This window comes from Stomoxys calcitrans, chromosome 5 (genome assembly GCF_963082655.1).
Source record: "Stomoxys calcitrans chromosome 5, idStoCalc2.1, whole genome shotgun sequence".
Classification (NCBI taxonomy): Eukaryota; Metazoa; Arthropoda; class Insecta; order Diptera; family Muscidae; genus Stomoxys; species Stomoxys calcitrans.
Window position 1 is genome coordinate 154945893 of NC_081556.1, and position 22479 is coordinate 154968371.

Here is a 22479-nt window from a genome sequence, read left to right on the forward strand (position 1 = left end):
AAATACTTAAACATTGAAAGATGCTCCAATTTGTAAGGCTATTTTAACTTTGGGTACACTGTGGTTTTGTCCCAAGGTCAATTTCCTAACATTCACCAACATTTTGACCTTCATTTTAGATTTTTGTCTTGATTAACCTACCATATAAAATAAAACATTTCTTTCTAAAAAAGGAAAATATTTTTCACCAAAGGAAAGGCTTCCATAAAAAGTTGAAAAATTTATCATTAAGTTTACTAATCTTTGGCTCGAATCTTTAAAATTAGGACAAGAATGTTTTCAGAGTAGGGTCATAAAACGGCAACTTTAAACTTGGGTAGGGATTGGTATTTCAATTGTGAGTATCGAGTGATTCCATTGAAAATTTAAACTTTATTCAACAAAAAAATAATTTTTGATTAAAGGCTATTGCAATAGTGTAATAAAAAAAACGTTTTTGTAGTGTATCAAGGAAATACAATTTTTTAAAGTTAGTATAATATATTATGAAAAAATTTTATAGATTTGCTTTTATAATACTTTTCAATTTGGTTTTGTAAACAATGTTTTTAAATTTTTTCTTATATAGTTATATATTAAAGATAAAATAAAGCATAATAGTTTATTATCAACTCCCATTTGTATTTGCATACATATTTCAGTTATTAGAGTCCCCATTACTTAATTATGAGCTTTGGGTTAATGTACAAAACAATCCCCATGTTAAAACCTTCTCCTCAAAATCCTTTCGAATGTTATATGCACTGTCTATGTGTGTGTTTATGTAGCAATTTGTTGAAAGGCTTTTTTACCAACTATTTTTTTGGAAGATATAGCAAAGAGTTTTATAAATAGTTTTTGTTTGCCTTCTTTCATTTCTAAAGTTGAATTTTTTTAGTTTTAATTTTTCTTTTTAATATTTTATAATTTTTGGTTTATTTATTTCTTTTCCTTTTTTTATACTTTTTTATCAACATACAAAAATCTGATCTCTCAACTTTACAACGAAATGCTAATGCAACTTAGCTGTGGGTTCGTTACAAAAGCTGGGCCGCAAAGTGTCAACGGTAAGCCAGAGTAATTCATCACATTTGGAGTTGAGTGTGCAATAGAAATCAGCAGCCAGCCCCCCACCCCAACAGCCACCCCAAACCAAGCCCTCCCACGTTGAAGAAGAAGCAGCAGTAAGAGCTTATTACCAGGGGGTTTTGAAAGGACCTAGGACCCCCCTCCTTTACACTACCCCCAAAATCGCAGTGGAAATATTAATCGTTAAATAAGATTTTACCTTTAAGTTAAATATATGAAAAACAGAAAACAACAACTCTAAAACAACAAAAGAAATTAGTGTAAAATATTTCATTTAGTTTTAATTTTGTGTTTTTTTTATAATTTTTTTTTCTATTATACCAATTTTTTTGTTTGTTTGTTTTCTATTGCTTATATACAATACAAATTTGTTGTTAATTTTTAATGTTTCAGTTTTGTATGTGTTTCCTTTGTTCGTTTTATGTTTATTTTTTTTTCTCCTTTCTGAATATATGTTTAAGCTAAATAATTTTTCTATTTTGTATTGTCTTTTTTAAGTGTTTGTTTGTTTGAAAGAAGTTTGAAAAGATTCTATAAAAAACTACAACAAAAAAAAAAAAACAAATTACCATTGTATGTGTCTTGTAAAGCACTGGCTTTAAGGATCTACATATATACATACATGCGTATTTAAATCAACTGTTTCATTTCGTTCGTTTAGTATTACAATTTCGCTTTTAGTTTGAATTTTTCCGTTTGTTTTCTCTCTCTCTCTCTCTCTCTATTAATAATTGTTAACACAAAATTGCATTTTGTCAGAAGCCGCCTACATTAATTTATTATTCTTATAAATACTACTATACATAACATATATATTTACATACATTACATAAATTGATGATTATAGAGCTCTGTATACATACTACTACCTTATATGCGTATTATAATTAAAAGAAAAACAAAAATCAACTTCAACAAAAACCAAAACAAACAAAAAAAAATATCAATAAAAATTTTGTTTAATCCGATAAAAAAAAAAAATTAAAAAACGAATTTTCTATGTTATATATGGCTCATCGGTTTTTTGAAGGAAAAATATTAAGACTCCCACTATGCCTGCAGTATGTGAATATCGATGGTAGACAAGCATTAGCGAAAAACACCAGTAAGAAAAGTCAAAAGTCGAGCGGTACCGACTATATAATACGAAAATACAGTAGAACTTATCTCGAAATCTAGTCAGACTTTAATTTGGATAGCTATTGAAATATCAAATATTTCAATGGGTAAGATTTCCCTTCGACAGGACAACAAATCTGGATTTTCACATCCTTAATAGACCATATCGGATAAAAGATTATATGGGAATTATTGGGTTGGCCAAAAAGTAATTGCGGATTTTTCATATAGTCGGCGTTAACAAATTTTTTCACATCTTGTGTCTCTAATTGCATTCTTTCTTCTGTCAGTTATCAGCTGTCACTTTTAGCTTGCTTGAGAAAAAAAGTGTAAAAAAAGTATATTTGATTAAAGTTCATTCTAAGTTTTATTAAAAATGAATTTACTTTCTTTTAAAAAATCCGCAATTACTTATTGGGCAACCCAATATATCGAAATCTGTGCCAATTCGGATGACACATACTGGGACGTCAAATAGAACATCTCACGCCTTATATTATGTGACCAAATTTGTGGCGTTTACTGCCTTAAAAGTCCATATCGGACCTACATCTAAATCATGATCGATTTTAATGAAATTTTGCGCACGTAATGGAACATCATGCTAAAACATAAAAATTGTTGTTGTTGTAGCAGTGTGCGGTACACTGAGGCGGCAGCCCTTGCCGATGAGGGAATTCATCGGGTCAATCCGGTACGTACAACCGGCTGCCATGGGATTGCCGCTACGAAAATTGTGGTTTCTACAGGCTAAAGTCTATTTCGGTTCAAAGATATATGGGGGACCTACATCTAAACCGAATTTTATGAAATTTTGCACACGTATTTAAACGTGATCAGGAGATCGGTTTATATGGGAACTCTATCAAGCTATAGATCAAATCAGTCCGTATTGGACACGTATGTTGAAGGTCATGGGGGAAACCGTTGTACAAAATGACTGCCAAATGTTTGTAACACCTCAAAAATTTACGTCTGAGACCACATAAAGTATATATATTCTTGATCGTCATGCCATGTCCGTCCGTTTGTCTGTCGAAAGCACGCTAACTTTCGAAGGCTAGGAGCTTGAAATTTTGCACAAATACTTTTTATTAGTGTAGGTGGGTTGGGATTGTAAATGGTTCAAATCGGTCTATGTTTTAATATAGCTGCCATATAAACCGATCTTGGGTATTGACTTCTTGAGTCTCTAGAGGGCGCAAATCACGTCCGATTTGACTGAAATTTTGCACGTGGTGTTTTGGTATCACTTCAGCAACTGTGTTAAGTATGATCCAAATCGACTTAAAATCTGGTATAGCTGTTATATAAACCGATCTTCGATCTTGACTTCTTGAGCCAATGGAGCGCGCAACTCTCATCCGATTTGGCTGAAATTTTGCATGAGGTGTTTTGTTATGACTTCCAATAACTGTGCTAGGTGTGGCGCAAATCAGTATAGCTGCCATATAAACCAATCTGGGATCTTAACTTCTTGAGTCTATAGAGGGCACAATTCTCATCTGATTTGGCAGAAATTTTGTGCAACGGCTTCTCTCATTCTTCAACATGCAGCTCCCATGTAAACCGATCTCCCGATTTTGCTTCTTGAGCCCTTACAAGACGCAATTCTTATCTGAATGAACCGAAATATTACACAATGACTTCTACAATGTTCAGCATTCATTTATGGTCCGAATCGGACTATAACTTGATATGGCTCCAATAGCGTAACAGTTCTTATTCAATATTCTTTGTTTACCTAGAAAGAGATACCGCGCATAGAACTCGACAAATGCGATCCATGGTGGAGGGTATATAAGATTCGTTCCAGCCTAACTAACTTTGCGTTTTCACCGAGTTCTGTTGACATTACGATATGTGGACCCGGGACTCGGAACTATATATGGAACAGTTTGCAATTTTCATGGGAATTGTGGAATATCCGGAAAATTTTGTTTATAAACTGCTAGGGCTTTCAAAAAAATTAAAGACGCTAACATTTTTACAACATTCTCATCAAAGTTAAAGTAAAGCAAATTTTTTATACTTTTGTCTTATAATTTTTCTTTAAATGCATAGCATTGATATTAGCTTACTTAAGGGCATGTGGAGTCTAGAGTGTGGAGGCTGGATATATTGTGAAATATATTTTATTCACGTTTTTCTGTTACGTTAAAAAAAATTTTTGGGGTTTTAAAGCACACTTTATTCTTCAAAATGCTTTGTTTTCTTTACCAATAAATCAAAACAAAAGAGCATCATTTCAAACATTGCTAAGGACATAATTGTTCGTTCGCTCGCTCGTTCAGTTTCTACTCTGAATCTCATAATTGTTTTTCAAGCATCAAGCATCACCATCATGGAAATGTCATAATAATTAAAAAAAAAATAAGCTTTTACTAATCCCAAATCCTGTAAAATTCATCATCATTGCATATCAAAACAATCAATCAATCAATTAAACAACAAAATTCATAACCGCACCCATTGTTTTCAAAAACAACATTTAAATAAGATTTCAAAATAAATCATTCAAAAGCTTTCCACAATAAATTAATAAACTTAAATCTATTGAAAAATGCTAAATCATAAAATCAATTAATAAAAAAAATATACATCGAGATAAAAAATGATATTCAAAACTCAAGACAAACACTCACACACACACACACACACACACTAACATTTTCAAAACACACCCCACTCTTACATACACCACTTCACACTCTCGCATCATTCACACTCTCGAATCTGATCAAACAAATTGAAAATGACACCAAAAATACAAAAACAAAACAAAAATCAAAAAATAGAAAACCACCTCCAGATCAAGTTTCGTAATAACAAAAGCAAATACTACTACTACTATCCCTAAAAAAATACAAACTACAATCAACGCATCTTCGACGACGACAACAACAACTTCAAATCTTGATGATGCATTCCCTGTGATGATGATGATGATGTATGCTGCTATTCGTCCTCCTATGGTTATTGATAATGGAATTTTTGCACCACACAGCTACACCACTCTCGACACCAGCTTCATCACCTTGCGGTACCAAATACTTGTCCTATTCCAATATCTTCTTTGCTAATTTCAAAGAGGAGCAAGAACGCATTTTGGCCGAGAAACTTAAACAGCAGCCACCACCAACTCGTATACGTACCAATACACGATTGTGCCGTGAGACGGCCATTAACAACAACAATGAGAGCACTTCGTCACAGTCCACAGATGATGCATTGACCTCGCACCAGGACTCCGTTCTGGATAATGGCAATGAAACTGCCCAGTCATCATATGACACAAACAATCCCGACTTGTTGGAGAATCTCAATGGTGAGGGGGAACAATGCTCATTGAATAAACATTCGATCAAGGGAGCCTACTCAGCTGCTGCCGCTGCCTCCTCCAATGTAACCGTTACCACTGGTCAATCGAAAAAGATACGTATTACCGAGAATCCACTGCCTGAACCTGTGAGCTGTTAAACAGCTTCTCCCCACAACCCCTCCTATACAACACATCTATACAGCAACAACAAACATCCTTGGTTAACTCTATACAAGTCATATGCAGAGAATAGCTATCTCCCATATATTCCTCTATTCCTTAATTTTAGTATAATTTTTCTATACTTTGTAGAGTACCAACATATGTAGACACTCATAGAAAAGATTACTTTAATCTGGATCTAATATATGGTCCTGGCTATGGAGCCTTTTACAATTATTTTTGATATTAGAAATTCTCACCTATACTTAATGAAACAATGTTTAAATTGGTCAAAAGTTATAACTTGTGTAGTAGAATAAACACTCTAAAATATTTTTTAGATAGAGCTTAAGCGGCTTTTTATAAAACAAAAAACACTAAACTAGAATAACAGCACAAACCAACAACGTTTCCTAAAAAAAGAAAAATAATTTTTGAAGAAATTCCATAAGTTCAGACATCATTCCTACTGCACCCTTCTACTAGGCATAAAAAATTTGTTAAAAAAAATCATAAATAAATACAAATAATTTTAAACATTCTTAAATAAAATTTTTGTTTCCATACATTTGCAATTTTTAATTTTACTTATAAAGTAGGTGGGTACAAGAGGAATTTAATGCTTTAAATCCACCAAGGTCCTCTATATCGTTTATAATTGGTACCTTATGGTAATGGATTTTTGCAAAGTTTTAACAAGGAATTTCTATTTTTCTGCAGACTTCTGCTATAGTAGATTAGTACAAGAGGAATACACGAAAGCATTTCGGTATGGCAAGAACGAAAATTCATTTGAATCTTTTATTTGAACTTATACAGTGGCTGGTTACAAGAGAAATTGGACGTTGTTAATGTACATTAGTTAAACTCTGAGAAGGTTTTTATATTCCAACGAGCATTTTGGTAATGATTTTTCTTTCCTTATGAACTATTTTAAATTTCTCATTGGGGTATTATTCTGAAGCATTCACACTGTACCCCTCTACTATACAAATTAGTTTTTAAGGCTTGAATTTACAAAAGTATTTCTCCAATTCGTTTGAAACATTGCATACACATATACTAGGTGGACACAAGAGGAATTTTATTTTATAGAAATTCAGAATGCTCACTTTTCCCTCTTGACCCTTCAATTTACACAGTTTCGGGTAAGTAAAAGTAGGATATTTAATTTTATATCCCAGGGACTATTTTTCATTTCAGCTTTGAAGAGTGAATTGAATTTATTCTATTTACACTTCTAGGTTCGTACTGTACTTCTCCATTACGACTTGACTGTGTGTTTAAAATTTCAAAATAATGTAATTTAACCAAAGATAATTCCATTTTTAAAAGTTTAGTCTAAGTCTTTACAATTTCTGTACTCGATTGCTTTAACATATGTTTATTGTAAGTAAGTGCAGTAGGAATTTTGTTTATAATCCCTGTAGGTAAAAGTAAAAATTGGAAATAAAAAATATTTCACACACACACACACAATACCGATTTGGTCGATGTTTGAAATTAACATCGTTTAATAAAATTTTCTTCTCAGCATTCCTACAGTACCGTCCTACGTGCAATTAATGATTATGAAAAACATCACCACAGTTTGCAATTTTGTCAAGTAAACAAGTTTCTTAGAAGGTAAAGATCTCTCTTTTTATTTTTGCCGTCAATAATGGTAGTTGTTGTTGTTGTAGTAGCAGTGTGTGGGACACTGAGGCGGCAGCCCTTGCCGATGAAGGAATTCATCGGGTCAATCCGGTACATACAACCGGCTGCCATGGGATTGGTTGAATAATGGTAGTAGGTAGGTGCTGTAGGAATTTTGAATTTTACATCCGTTAGGTATTCAAAAAGAATTAAATGAGGATATTTGCATACAGCATAACTTGAATAATTTTATTATGTTCTAATAAATATTTGGATTTAATGCTACTACATAATATAATTATGTATAAATCCCATGGCAGCCGGTTGTACTATCGGATTGACCCGATGGAGTCTTTCATCGGCAAGGGCTGCGGCCTCAGAGTACAACATACTGCTACAATAACAATTATGTATTTGAGCATGCGTCAAGGATGGACAATTTTTCCACATCTACATTGCATTTTAAGATTATCTACATGTTCCAATTATCTATATAAATAATGTTTAACAGTGAATTTGATTTTTACAACTATATTCCTACCTTACCGCACTATTTCAAATGGTGAGCATTTAAAATAGTGAAATATACCAACGTAGTTTGTATTATTTTCAATTGGCGGCATTTTGATTAAATATGACATTGTGTTCTTACCTTTTTTAGACAAAGGATGGGCACTGTAGGAATTTTAAAATGATTTGTATGAATACAAATGATGATGTAAATGTTTTTAGACACCATTGAAAACATAGTGTCAAGATCAATATAAGTATAGTTAAACCTTGGTTAATAGACGTATTATCTTTTCTAATATAATTTTCAAAATAAAATTTCTTCATATTCAACATTATGGAAAATACCGCTATAGCTTGAATTGTTGTCAATTTACATGGACAATTTAATTACCTATAACATTCTTCCTCTTATTTTTTGAGTTAGGTGTTGAAGAAGTTAGTTACAGCAGGAATTTTATATATACATCTGGAATATCATAAAAGAGCAATCATGACAGTACATTTTAAATATGGGGAGGTTTATAGTTATTGTTTACCCTTAACTAAAAAGATTGTTATCTTTTCTAATATATATTTCAAAACAATATTCCTACTGTACCGAACTACTCATATTAAAATTTTTTGAAAGTACCACCATACTACTACTACTAAATTTCCCATGAACATTCCATTAAGGAACTTATTAATGGAATGTTCTTCTTTATATCGATTAACTTCTCTTATATCGATTAAAGTTCAAGCTCAATGATAAGGGGCCTCCTTTTTAACTCCGAGTGGCATCCCGCATAGTGACACCACTTAGTAGAGAAGTTTTAACATCACAGGTAATTTTTCTGGTGTTTACTCTGGGATCTTAAACCAAACGTACGGCGTCACAGGCGAACATGCTAACCTCTGTCCCATGGTCGCCTCCAACATATTTTTAGTAACTATCAATTGTCAGAGGCAAATAGATTATATATGACATTCTAGTCATATGTCTGCGATTTCGAAGAGGTAGTAGGTTGGTTCAATAGGAATTGCGCATATACAACTGGGATATCTAAAAAAATATATAAATACATATTTAAGGATGCATAAGATATTATGTCAGGTCATAACTAAAATGAAACTGAAGCCGTTTTAATTTTTAATATGACAAGAGTAGTAAAAACATGGAAAAAATCAACCGTGGCATTCTTAAATTGACTCAATTGGTCCATTAAAGTAAATAAATACATAAATAATATCAGATCAACCACAAATGTTCATAAACGTTGAAGGCTGCTGAGAATAGAACCTGTTCTCCATCCATCCCATGATAATGTGTTTACAAACGTTTTACCACAATGCACCAAAGCATTATATGCAGGTACATAGAATGTTTTAAGAGTCATTGAAACTTAACGTTGATATACATCTACATTTTGTAGGTATGATGTTCATAATGATGTGTACATGAAATTGGCAACGAGTGTTAAAAAAATCATTCTTGCAGGTTGTCAATATTTTCGACAAAGCCATTGGTGTACGATTTTGCTACGACTTTTTTTTACTAGTGTATATAGATATATGTAATTTCAGTTTACAGAATATATGCAAGTTTTATGGTGAACGTAGATAGGTACAATAGGAATTTGTTCCAAACAAAATTTTCATTATCTTTGTGATTTTATGGTTTCTTCAGAGATATTTTAGAATTTGATTTTCATAGTAGATGGGTACCTTATAAATCCATTATGTCAATACAATGTTTTTTATGTGTATTAAAAAAATTGCATAAATATATAGAAGAGTGGAATATAACATAACACCAAGCAATGTCCAGAAGGTCTTATATGGGACCAATATTGCTTTATGCTCTATGCAACCATACATTGATGAATAAAATTCCATAAATCATCAATGGAACAGATTTTTCTCCACTTAATATGTCCGTCCATTACAACTACCTAGATTGGAAAAACGTTATCAACACACCACATATTTTATTAACTAAAAAAATATCGCCTTTTAAGCTTTTGATGAATTGCTTAAGATGAAAAACAGCACTTGTTATTAAAAAATTTGTCTCACTAGTATTAATTAAGACGTCATGATTGACATGAGTGTCATCATGGCATACTCAATCAATATCTTAAGTGTTCAATCAAAAAACGAAAACTTAATATTTAATTACAATGTAGAGAAGCTAAAGGCAAATAGAGAATTTGAACTAACAAATAAATTAGAACTTTTTTTGCACCTAAAAATTCGATTTAATGTCTGTGGGTCTGTAAAGGGAATTCTTATTATTCTATGAAACGTTTTCATTGTAATGATTTATTACAATTTATTACAAACAAACATATCGTAACGTTTTTTCAAATGTGATGCAAAGGTTATTCATTTCATGTTGTTGGTCTGTGCTGTCTATTATCTTAAATCTTAGGATATATCTTTAAACTAATCAAAAATAATATTTTTGTAGTGAAAAAACTCTTTATATTTGGAAATGAAGTATGTTTGTTAGAAAAATTATCTCACTTCTAAAACTTGATTTAGAAATTTAAGAAATACCATGGCAAAATAAGTTAAAAAAATATTTTTTAAAAAATTTGCTTTAGGTCTTATTTTTTTTTTTTTTGTAGATCTGTTTTTCATAGTTCTTTTTGTTGTCTATGTGCGTTCAACTACCAAACCAAAGGTTGCCCAACTTTTTTTATTAGTTTGCAACCGTGGATGATTTTATTTATTAATAAATTCCCCATTTGGATTTAAATCAAAATGTTTTCGAAAATTTGTCGAATGGTTAAGCGGACTGTAGATTTTGGGATTCCATCCCTTCATAAGCAGTGGCGGTATTTTTCGGAAATTTTACCATCTTAATAATACATTACTTATATAACAAACATTGCAAAATTTCATTTTACAAGTTTTTTGTTGTTCTCTTTTTCATAAATGCTCATTTATTTGTACTCTCCCATATCTGCCCCCATAATGTTGATTGTAATAGTTAGAGTTACCCAGTAGTCCTAAAGGAAAATTTTAACAACAACAAAAATAATAAGAAAAACATAGAAAACATCTTAAATATTGTTTAAAACAAGTTAAAATTGAATGTAGAACAAAAAAATGTCCATTTTATTTTTTATTAACTAAAAACACATTTTTCAAAAAATAAAACTCAAATAAAGAAACAAGAAGAAATCATGTTTTAGAAAATCTAAAGGGAAATACAAAAAAAAAAACTAGATAATGCCGCTAAGAAAAAAAAATAATAAAATTATTTTTAATGAAAGCTAAACAAATGAAAACAAAATTCAAGCTAGACAAACAAGAAATACAATACAGAATTAGTTATAAAAAAACAAATACAAACGATTATTAAAGACAGGACAACAAATTTAGAACTAATGAAAATGCTAGGTTTTGACAAGTATAGGCAAATTGATGCAAAAAATATAAGAAAAGAAAAAAAATATGCATATAGAAATTGTTAAATTTTTTTATTTCTTTTCACTTTGTGCCTGAAAACACACACACAAATTTTTTAATGAAAACCCAAAAAGAAATCCAACAACAATTTATTACACAAACAAACAGCGAGCTTTCATAATTATGTATGATTATTATTACAATTATGATTATTGAATTTATTAATATTGACTTAAAATTGTTAACGATATCCTAAGGAACACCGAGAAAATACAGATAGTTTTGCTTACAAGAAGAAAAATCAAAATTTTAATATTGTGCGATTTTATGTTCAAAATGATTATCAGGATTGAATGATAAAAAAAAATTCAATAAATTTGTGGAAATTTAATTTTTTCAAGTCAAAATATCAATGAACTTTGTCTTTAGAAGAAATTTCATTTTATAGAAACTATATTATGTCCATCTGAATGGCGGGGTCCAAACCTGGCGAGAACATCTGAAAAAAACTGGTCAGCTGTGGTTATCCCATCCTAATGCTGGTTACATGTAAAAACTTCTGCCTGAAAACTTCTCTTCGGCACTCCATTTGAACTTGACCATAAAATGAAGGCCCCTTATCATTGAGCTTGAATCTTGAATCGGCATTAATTCATATGTGGGAAGTTTGCCCCTGTCCTTTGAGAAAATTTCCTTTTGTCCTTTGAAAAAATTTCATTAAAACTTTGACTTAAGAAAAAAATTTCATTAAAATTTTATCTTTAGAAAAAATTCTCTGGAATATTCTCCTTAGAGAAAATTTCATTAAAATATTCTCTTTAGAGAAAAAGTCTCATTGAAATATTCTCTTTAGAGAAATTTCATTGAAATATTCTCTATAGAGAAAATCTCACTGAAATATTCTCTTTAGAGAAAATCTCATTGAAATATTCTCTTTAGAGAAAATTTCATTGAAATATTCTCTATAGAGAAAATCTCATTGAAATTTTCTCTTTAGAGAAAATTTCATTGAAATATTCTCTTTAGAGAAAATCTCATTGAAATATTCTCTTTAGAGAAAATTTCATTGAAATATTCTCTTTAGAGAAAATCTCATTGAATTATTCTCTTGAGAGAAAATCTCATTAAAATATTCTCTTTAGAGAAAATCTCATTGAAATATTCTCTTTAGAGAAAATCTCATTGAAATATTCTCTTTAGAGAAAATCTCATTGAAATATTCTCTTTAGAGAAAAAATGAATCTGGTATCCAATTTTGAGGCTAAAGGTTGGGAGGAGCATCCCCAAAACCCTCAAAACGAGACAAATTTAGCGACCATGACAATATGGGGCTCAAATGAAAGATATTTTGGAGTAGAGCACGGAACTTATATTTAATTTAAGGGCCAAGTGTGTGGGTGGCCATATTAACCGACCATAGCAACAAGGCAAAGACTTCAAGAGCTGTATGGCACATGGCAACCAATTGCCAGAGCTATACATAGTTTCAACAGGACAACCACAGATCAACAAAGTCCAACTCAGTTAATTTGGGCAAAATGAGTCACGTATCATGCCATCAACGGTAACGTTTCTCCCAAGTTAACATTGAAGAAAATTGAACCGATTATGCCACCAGCCTATAAAATAAGTCAAATGTCGTTTTTCTGAATGCTCTGGTAGCTCTTGTACGGCATGTGATTGTCATCGATTTGTAATCTTTGCTTGTATGTAAATTTCTCCATGATGAAATGGCAGAGTATACTGAACACTTTTCACTTTCACAGATGACATTTGGACATCATTCCAAGAGGATGGAAATAACAGGGCAAAATTAAAAAAATTAACAGCAAATGTCAAGCTTTTAGGTTTTGGTTATTATTTTAGTTTTCTCCAAAGCTAGCAGTTCTGCCGAAAAAATTTAAAAAATCAAATTTTCAGCAAAAAGAAATTAAATAAAAGAAAGAAAGTTACATATATTGGAAGCTAAGACTGCCGAAACCCTATATACGTGCATTACGTCATATTTTCCTTCACTGAAAAGGTGACAATGCATATTAAGAAAATGCAAACGACCCAAACTGCATGCAATTGAGAGCAGAATTCTGCTTGCGGCATGTTCTTAGATATCTCTATTCACAAGTGCTACCAACTAGTCTATGTACGAAGTTCAAATTCTTTATCTACATATAATTTATCTATGATAATTATCAACCTAAGCTGCCAACCCAAAAAACTTAACTCATAAAAAACAAATTTCAAAAATTAAAAACAAAATTTTTCAATTTTCAATTTTGGATTTTAATAGAACAAATTTATTTAAATTTTGAATACTTGTGAGATCTTTTTCTGTGGAAATCATTTTTTTTATCATTCAATCTCAAAATCGATTTTAATTTCTAAATTGTTTTTATTTTTTGAAGAAAATCTTTGATAAGCCATTTGATTTTATGGTGCCTATTAAAAATTATTTTTTTTTACTTTCAGAAAATATATAAAGAAAACCTAGAAAATGATACAAAAACAGAAATAAAATAAAAATGGAACAATTGTATAGCATATCAAATGTTATTTAAATAATACAACTAATGAATATTTCAAAAAAGCAACAACCAAAAGGAGAAAGTGCTTATTTACTTTTTCTTGAAAATAAAGATGTATTTATTTAATAATTTTCCCTGAACTCCCTTTTCCCTCTCAAGAGGAAAAGGAAACTCAAAAGTCAGAAATAAGAAAAACACAAATAAAAAGAAAAAATAACGAAAGAAAAAATAAAAAAAAAAAATTATAAAATATAAAACGTGTTGAAAAACAAAAATACAACAAAAAAACGTTACTTTACACATCACAGCTTAATGTTAAAAAGTTTTGAATGAAAAATGAAAACAAACAACAGATAATACAATACATATTGTTATAAATAATTATAAATAAAAACTAAATCTCGATTAAAAATCTAAGCAAATAAAAACAGCGTTTAAAACTGCTATATACATATATTACATATATATAAATGATATGACAAAAAAGCAAAACAAAACAATATTAAAAATTGTTGTACTAAATACAAAATGTCTAGTGATCAACAATAATAACAAAAATAAATAAATATACATACAGACATACTACATACATTCTATGTACATCGGATATTTGCTTTTGTAAACTTTAAAATAAACCAATAACAAAAACTAAAATAAAAACGAAGCATTACCACAACTACAACTACAACAACAGCAACAACAACCATACAAAGGGAAAACATAAATAAACAAAAATATTGTGCATTCAAAAATTAAGAAGCCTAATTATTACTACAACAACTACTACATTAAAAAAAAAAAAAAAAAAAAAAACACAAGAAACCTAAAAACAAAATTTATATAGTTTCTATTCAATAAAAGAAAACAAAAATCATTTGAAAAGGCTTAAAACTTAATGCCTTTAAATTTTTCTATGAAGCATTTTAGCATTAGGTGGAGAGGTAAGTATTTAAGGAGCTTAAGAGCAATTATAAGAAGCAAAAGTAAGTAGAAAGCAAACATAGTATACAATCCTCCTACTTATTAAAAGCCAATTAGCCAGAAGCTTGAAGTCAAATATGTTGGATAATGGGAGTTACAACCAAATCTGAATCAGTATGGCACATTTGCACCCACAACGAGCTACATGTATCATTAAAGAGTATCAGTGCAAAATGTAAAGTGGTTAGTTTCATTCGTTCGAACCCTATCATGAATTCGACACACAGACGTACAGACTTTACAATGAAGTCACTCTAATATGTTGTATTATTGTTGATGCTACAGCAAAATACAACATGAACATTCCACTAAGGAACAGGGGCATACTTCTCACATATCAATGAGTGCAGTCCGATTCAAGTTTTAAGCTCAATGATAAGAGGCCTCCTTTTTATAGCCGAGTTCGAACGGCGTGCCGCAGTGCGACACCTCTTTCGAGAGAAGTTTTACATGGCATAGTACATCACAAATGTTGCCAGCATTAGGCGGGGAAAACAATAATTGAAATTTTTTTTCTGATCGTCTCGCCAGGATTCGAACCCAGGCGTTCAGCGTTCAGATTTAGATATAGCTTCCATATATATCTTTCATCCGATATGGCCCTTTAAAGCTGTAGCAGCCACAAGTTTGGTCCAACGTCCTCATATATGTGCAAAATTTCGTCAAAATCGGTTCAGATTAAGACATAGCTCCCATATATAGCTTTCGTCTGATATGAAATTTTATGGCTATAGCAGCCACAATTTTGGTCGGATCTTTAAAAAATATAGCACGAAGTGTTTTCTTTAAAGTTTCAATATGACTGAAAATTTTCATAAAAATCGCTTCAAATTTAGATATAGCACCCATATATATCTTTTATCCGGTATGGAGTTTTAAGCTTTAACAGCCACAATTTTGATCCGATCTTTACCAAATTTGGCAAGGGGTGCTTTATTTGACGTCTTCATATGTGTGCAAAATTTCAAAAATCGCTTCAGATTTAGATATACCTCCCATATAAAACTTTCATCCGATATGGACTTTAAAGGCTGTAGTAGGCATAATTTTGGTCCAATTTCTACATATAACAATGGAAGTGAAAAGTTTCATATAAATCGGTCTAGGTAAAGACATAGCTCCCATATAAATCTTTTGTCCGATATGGTCTTTTAAGGCTGTAGAAGCCACTATTTTAGTCCAATCTTAACAAAATGTTGTACGAGGTGTTTTATTTGACGTCTTAATACGTGTGCAAAATTTCATAAAATTCTGTTTAGATTTAGATGTAGGGCCCCGATATATCTTTCATCCGAAATAGACTTTAGCCTGTAGAAACCACAATTTGTGTATGATTTGCATGAGACGTTTTATTTGACGTTCTAATACATGCCCAAGATTTCATTAAAATTGGTCCTGATTTAGATATAGCTCCAATGTATATATATATATATATATATATATATATATATATATATATATACATATACATATATATATATACACATATATATATATATATATATATATATATATATATATATATATATATATATATATATATATATATATATATATATATATATATATATATATATCTTCCGATATGGACTGTAAGTATGTAATGTATGGAGGCAGTAAGAACCACAGTTTTGGTCACATCTTTACAATATAGGGCATGAGATGTTCTATTTGACGTCCCAGAATGTGTCTATTTCTATTTGATATTTCAATAGGTATCCTAATTAAAGTCTGACTAGATTTCGAGATAAGTTCTACATATAAAAAGGACTACGTTCACCAGGTAGTGTAGGGTATATATATAGTCGGCTCCGCCCGACTTTTGACCTTCCTTACTGGTTTTAGTAGCTATATCTAAAAATAAACCGATCTGAACCATATACGGCACGGACGTCGAAAAGCCTAACATAAGTCACTGTGTCAAATTTCAGTAAAATCGGATTATAAATGCGCCATTTATGGGGCCAAGACTTTAAATCGGTATATATGGCAGCTATATCCAAATCTGAACCGGTTTGGGCCAAGTTGCAGCAAATGTCGAAGAGCCTGAGACAACTCACTGTCCCAAATTTGGGCTAAATCGGACAATAAATGCGCCTTTTATGGGCGCAAGACCTTAAATCGAGACATCGGTCTATATGGCAGCTATATCCAAATCTGTACCGATCTGGGTCAAATTGAAGAAGGATGTCGAAGGGCCTAACACAACTCACTGTCCCAAATTTCAGCAAAATCTGATAATAAATGTGGCTTTTAAGGGCCTAAGACCCTAAATCTACGGTCTATATGGCAGCTATATCCAAATCTAGACCGATCTGGGCCAAATTGAAGTAAAATGTCGAAGTGTCTAACACAACTCACTGTCACAAAATTCCAGCAAAATCGGGGGCTATATCTATTTGGGTGCCATATCAAGATATGGGGGCTATATCAAGATATAGTCCGATATAGCCCATCTTCGAACTTAACCTGCTTATGGACAAAAAGAATCTATGCAAAGTTTTAGCGCAATATCTCTATTTTTAAAGACTGTAGCGTGATTTCAACAGACAGACGGACGGACATGGCTAGATCGTCTTAGATTCTTACGCTGATCAAGAATATATATACTTTATAGGGTCGGAAACGGATATTTCGATATGTTGCAAATGGAATGGCAAAATGAATATACCCACATCCTTCGATGGTGGGTATAAAAACATTACAAAATTACCAGACGATATCCATCGTACTTGTAGTTGTTTTAATTTTTCCTCATTCCCCATAATATATTTAATCAAATATGATCTTATCACTTTTCTCAGTAATTTTTGAGTGTTTTTCGTTTTTTAATTTTCAATTTCAAGATGAAAATAAATGGAAGTTTTCAAGTAGCTCTTTATGTGGCGATATGGGCTTCTGGGTATAAATACTTCGCTCTAATGGAGAAATCAAATCAGAGTTACCCACCAAGTCTCCATTGCCTTTGCGGTCATCTTAGATTCTTAAAATTTCTTAAAATATTTTAAACGTCACCATGAAATTCTTCAGCCTTTTTCCTGTAATTCTTGTTGTCGTGGCCTGCTTGACCGTGCGCTCCAATGCTGCTCCCCCTGCTGGGGATGAGGTAGACCATCATCCCGACTATGTCGATGGAGTGGAAGCTCTCCGCCAGTTAGAACCTGAATTACATGGCCGTTATAAGAGAGCCACTTGCGATTTGTTGAGCATGTGGAATGTCAATCATAGTGCTTGCGCTGCCCATTGCTTGCTTCTTGGAAAGAGTGGTGGTCGCTGTAATGATGATGCGGTTTGCGTTTGTCGTAAATAAGATAATGGTGAATTATGCTTCAACCAAATAAATTTTAAATAAAATAACCGGCAAAAGAAAATAGTTAACTTTTAATGCAAAAAAAAAAATATTATTTTATGAAATATGAGGTGGAGGAAAATTATTAGAGTTATCATGTCATTTTTATTTATGAACTACGAACTTTATAAAATTTAGCGTGAGGTTTTTTTTTTTTTGAAGTCCTAGTACGTGTAATAAATTTATCAAAGTTGGTCCAGATTTAGATGTAGCTCTCATCCGAAATGGTCCTTTAAGCCTGTAGTAGCTACAATTTAGGTCCTATCGTATAACAATCTTATAAGGTTCAACATAGATTCCAGGTATTAAAAGAAGTACGTAGACTCGGTGGTGTAGGGTATTATATAGTCGTCTCCGCTCGACTTTTGTCTTTCGATACTGATTTTTATCTGTTGTTATTTTACAATTTATGAAACTTGAGCCATGTAAGGTTTTTTTCAAAGAGTTTAACGATACGCCAAGCGAACTTAGCCCCTTATTAATAAGCATACATTTTGAGTCGGCATCAATCGGAAAGGCTACCCATCTGCAGAGTTTGGTATATTCACCTATGGCGATGAACTTCAGTGTACGAATCCTTTCGAAATAACTGGAAAAAATCTTCAGTGGTGTTTATTCACTCATTGAAGCTAGTCATCTTTGCGAGGTATTCCATAGCTATACAAAACTTCTTAAGTGAGAGGTGTAGCTCAGCGGCATGCCCTTCGGACTAGACTATAAACAAACATCCCTTGAGGTTCTATTATGTAGGTGTCTTATGACATGTCATGTAGGTGTCTTATGACATGTCAAATTTAGCACAAGAAGAGTTGTACATGTCGTGTGATACAAATGAAATAACATATGAAAATCACTTTTCAAAATAGCACTTGTAATTGTTTTGGTTTAGAGTGTGCTCTTTTCCTTCTGACGATTTTTACGCTTTAAAAATCAGATATGCTCACCTATTTAGGTTAAGTCATATGAAAATAACATACAGATGTGATTAAAAAAATAATTTTAAATTACAAGTGAGTACATAAAGTGGCATGTCATAAGACAATTACATAACGTGTAATAGCGGCTTTACCATTAAGTTAAAAGCTTGAATTGGGCAGTACTAATTGTTATGAGAGAGGAGAATACCTTCTGTTCTTTAATAGAATTTTCATTCACTCACAATAGTTGAATTTGCCATTATGTGAATTTGTAAATCTTTGACTGTGAAGGTTTGACTTTTCGTGTTCACCTATCAATAAGTTATTGCGAAAATATCTATTCTAAGAAAAATACAACACTACTACACAAAATAAAATAACATTACATAGTGATTGATCTTTGACTAATTTCAACGGAACTACAGAAATCTGTAGTGCACACAAGCAGGCGTTAAATTAATTGTTCAGCTTATCACCTTCCAGAGGCTAACATCTTAGAAAGAAATTCTAATGAACTAATTCAGTTGTTATCACTAACAATTACCAAGTAATTGTTTTTCCCACGTAATAAAATTTTTTGTGAGAAAATTAGACGTTACCCAAGTCGATTAAAAAATTCAAATAAAATATGGTTTTAACCCTCCCGAAAATTGCGACTTTAAAAAAGCACACAATCGATCTGCTCTTAAGGAATGCGACGTGAATAACTTTTCAGTGAAAATACTATGAAACCAGTGGCATGGATCTGAGTCTGAGTGAAAACCCACACAGAGATTTTTTTAATCATAAGTATAATGATCGGGTTTCATAGCCTTTTGTTCATATAAATGAAAAATTATTAATCATATGAAAATATTTATGATTTATGTTATTTATGACATAGTTCTTAAATTTATGAAATTTGGTTTCATGCATGTAAAGAAAATTTTCATAATATTTGTAATTTTTCATAGTATATAGAAACTTTTAATAATTTATATGTTTGATTTTCATATATGTTATGATATATTTCATTGATCCCATATACTCAGTTTTATGAAGCATTAATTATAATGTTATAAAAAGTGTTTTGCTGACTTTTCAAATGTTTTTTTCTTTTTTTGCTGTACTATTCTTTGAATAGAAAACATTAAACAATGGTCTAAAGCCGGACAATATCCTGCAATGGAATTTCAAAAGTTTAATACATGAAATTAAACACTTTTTTCATAATATTGGGTTATCCAAAAAGTAATTGCGGATTTTTCATATAGTCGGCGTTGACAAATTTTTTCACAGCTTGTGACTCTGTAATTGCATTCTTTCTTCTGTCAGTTATCAGCTGTTACTTTTAGCTTGCTTTAGAAAAAAAGTGTAAAAAAAGTATATTTGATTAAAGTTCATTCGAAGTTTTATTAAAAATGCATTTACTTTCTTTTAAAAAATCCGCAATTACTTTTTGGGCAACCCAATATCATGAACATTTTTGTTTCTGTGAACGCTTTTAAACTGGTTATCCATAATTGAATTTAAAAGCGACACGAACATTCAAAATTTTGATTGAAGTCGGGCTTGTTGTGGTAGTTGGCTTGGTAGAGCTGGCAAAATATTGATGGCACTATCGATATTTAATTGTTTGGCTAAATATCGATTGATATTTTCCCGATGGATAAATACTATCGCAAAAGTTAAAATTTTTGCAAATTAAACAAAAAAAAAAAGGAATCCGACACTGAATGTATCTCTTAAATTACATTGCTCCTATAGAGGGCGCAATTTTCATCCAATTGGACTAACATTTTGTGCAAGTATTTCACTCACGACTTCCAACAAACTTTATTAACCTTGGTTTTATTTGGTCTGTGCAATGACATTGCTTCTATATAAATCGATCTTCTGGTTCTTCTCATTTCCGTTTCAAATATACGTGATGGGAAATTAACGATAGTATCGATACTATCGATATTTATTATAAGAATATTATATCGATTATAGATAGTTTGCCAACTCTACTGCTTGGCCCTATAAATTGGGTTATCTATTTATAAGGGACCTATATCTAAATCTGAACCGATTTTTGCAAAAATCAAAAATGTAGTGATCAAGAAATGGAATCGGGAGATTGCTTGATATGGGATTGTTTTGCTTGTGCGAATGATATCGTGATTTCCACAGTTGGATTGACATGGCTAGATCGATTTAGAAAGTTAGACGCCCAAGAGATTCTGTAGGCTCACAGATTGGAATTTCTAGATGTTATACAAACGGCGATTACTTTACCGTACCCTAACTCTCTACCCAACTATGGTGGTGTAGATAGTAATACCTCCAAAATAGAAAGGGCTGCCAGTTTCATCGGTCATTTTATATCATGATGAGAATTACTACAATTCGGAAAGTAAGTCGCCTTGCGTATTATTAATTTTCTTCTTATCACCTATCACCGTGAGAACGTTTTGATGATTTTGCGCAAAAAAAAACTAAGGGTTAATCTAATAGGTATCAATCAATCTATTAGCAATTGTTACAGGAGACACAATGTTGTTATAAATAACATCAATTCACTTACCAGGGACTTAGAGAACTCACAACGTTACATAGTTAAACACCTAATTTTTATTTAAAGATACATTTACGCTGTAGAAGTAAATTCCTTATGAAATTGATTACTTCAGTTGCTGTCGCATTTATTGCGGTTGCTGTCTTGATAAAGTGTGGCAATGCCGCCCCAGCTCCTGAAGAGGCTAATCCTCACAATAACTTTGTCAATGAAATAGAAGCCCTTCGCAGCTTGGAGGATGTCCGTTATAAGAGATCATCATGCAATACAGATTGGTGTAACAATTACTGTGGTTTATTAGGTGGCTTCTGCGATGACGGTAGTTGCATTTGCTACATAGAAGACCCGTAATGGTAATATTGAAAAAAAAAAAAATCTAAAACTTTAATTATCATTGAATATAAATAAATAAACAATTTCCAGATATTTTGTATGTTGATCATGTTTAGACTTTTATTATGGTGGTATTATTGTTGTAATATTGTATTGTGTCTTCTTCACTTTCACTAGGCGAGTTTCTGTTAAATGTCTACATTCAACCTGAATAGGGTGAGCTCAGAGAGATCTAATCGCAATGGTATACAATTGGCTGGACAGATAAGTGGTTGATGAATAGCGAAAAGGTAAAAAAAATTTGGAAAATCTATTCACTAAATTTGGAATAAAAATGAGGAGCTAATTAGATTAAGTGCTTTCTTTAAGCTTACAAAAAAGTCAATTGAAGCAGTTTTGCAACTTAATTTAGTTATTAAATCTTTATTTTGTTTTGAGATGTTATTTATTTTGATCCAAATATAATTTTTAAAGATATAAAATTTTCCAACCATTTAAGGAACTTTCCTTTGTTGAACTACTATTAAATTGATATTTAGATTTTTTTTACACTCCACCATAAGAGGGGGTTGTACTAACACCTCGAAATAATTACTTGTGATCCTTTAAAATTTGTATACTCT

At 31.5% G+C, this 22479-nt stretch overlaps 2 protein-coding genes across 10 annotated transcripts in view; both read left to right on the forward strand.

The window, feature by feature from the left end:
* LOC106096101 (protein NDRG3) overlaps positions 1–6159 on the forward strand; it is a 96271-nt gene extending 90112 nt beyond the window's left edge. For 5 of the 9 annotated variants that reach the window (XM_013263669.2, XM_013263671.2, XM_013263674.2 and 2 more), the window contains one exon: positions 5195–6156. In XM_013263669.2, coding sequence (XP_013119123.1) covers positions 5195–5667 — 473 coding nt within the window. In that variant the 3' untranslated portion in view covers positions 5668–6156. Of the gene's footprint in view, positions 1–1005; positions 1337–5194 lie in introns of those variants that run through there. The other 4 variants (XM_013263668.2, XM_013263675.2, XM_059369366.1 and 1 more) reach the window with 3 other exon arrangements.
* Positions 6160–17665: 11506 nt separating this feature from the next.
* LOC106096091 (defensin-2) lies at positions 17666–18085 on the forward strand. The gene is given in 1 exon segment (NM_001311253.1): positions 17666–18085. A coding segment is annotated over 1 exon segment (294 nt). The 5' UTR covers positions 17666–17734; the 3' UTR covers positions 18029–18085.
* Positions 18086–22479: the final 4394 nt, after the last annotated feature.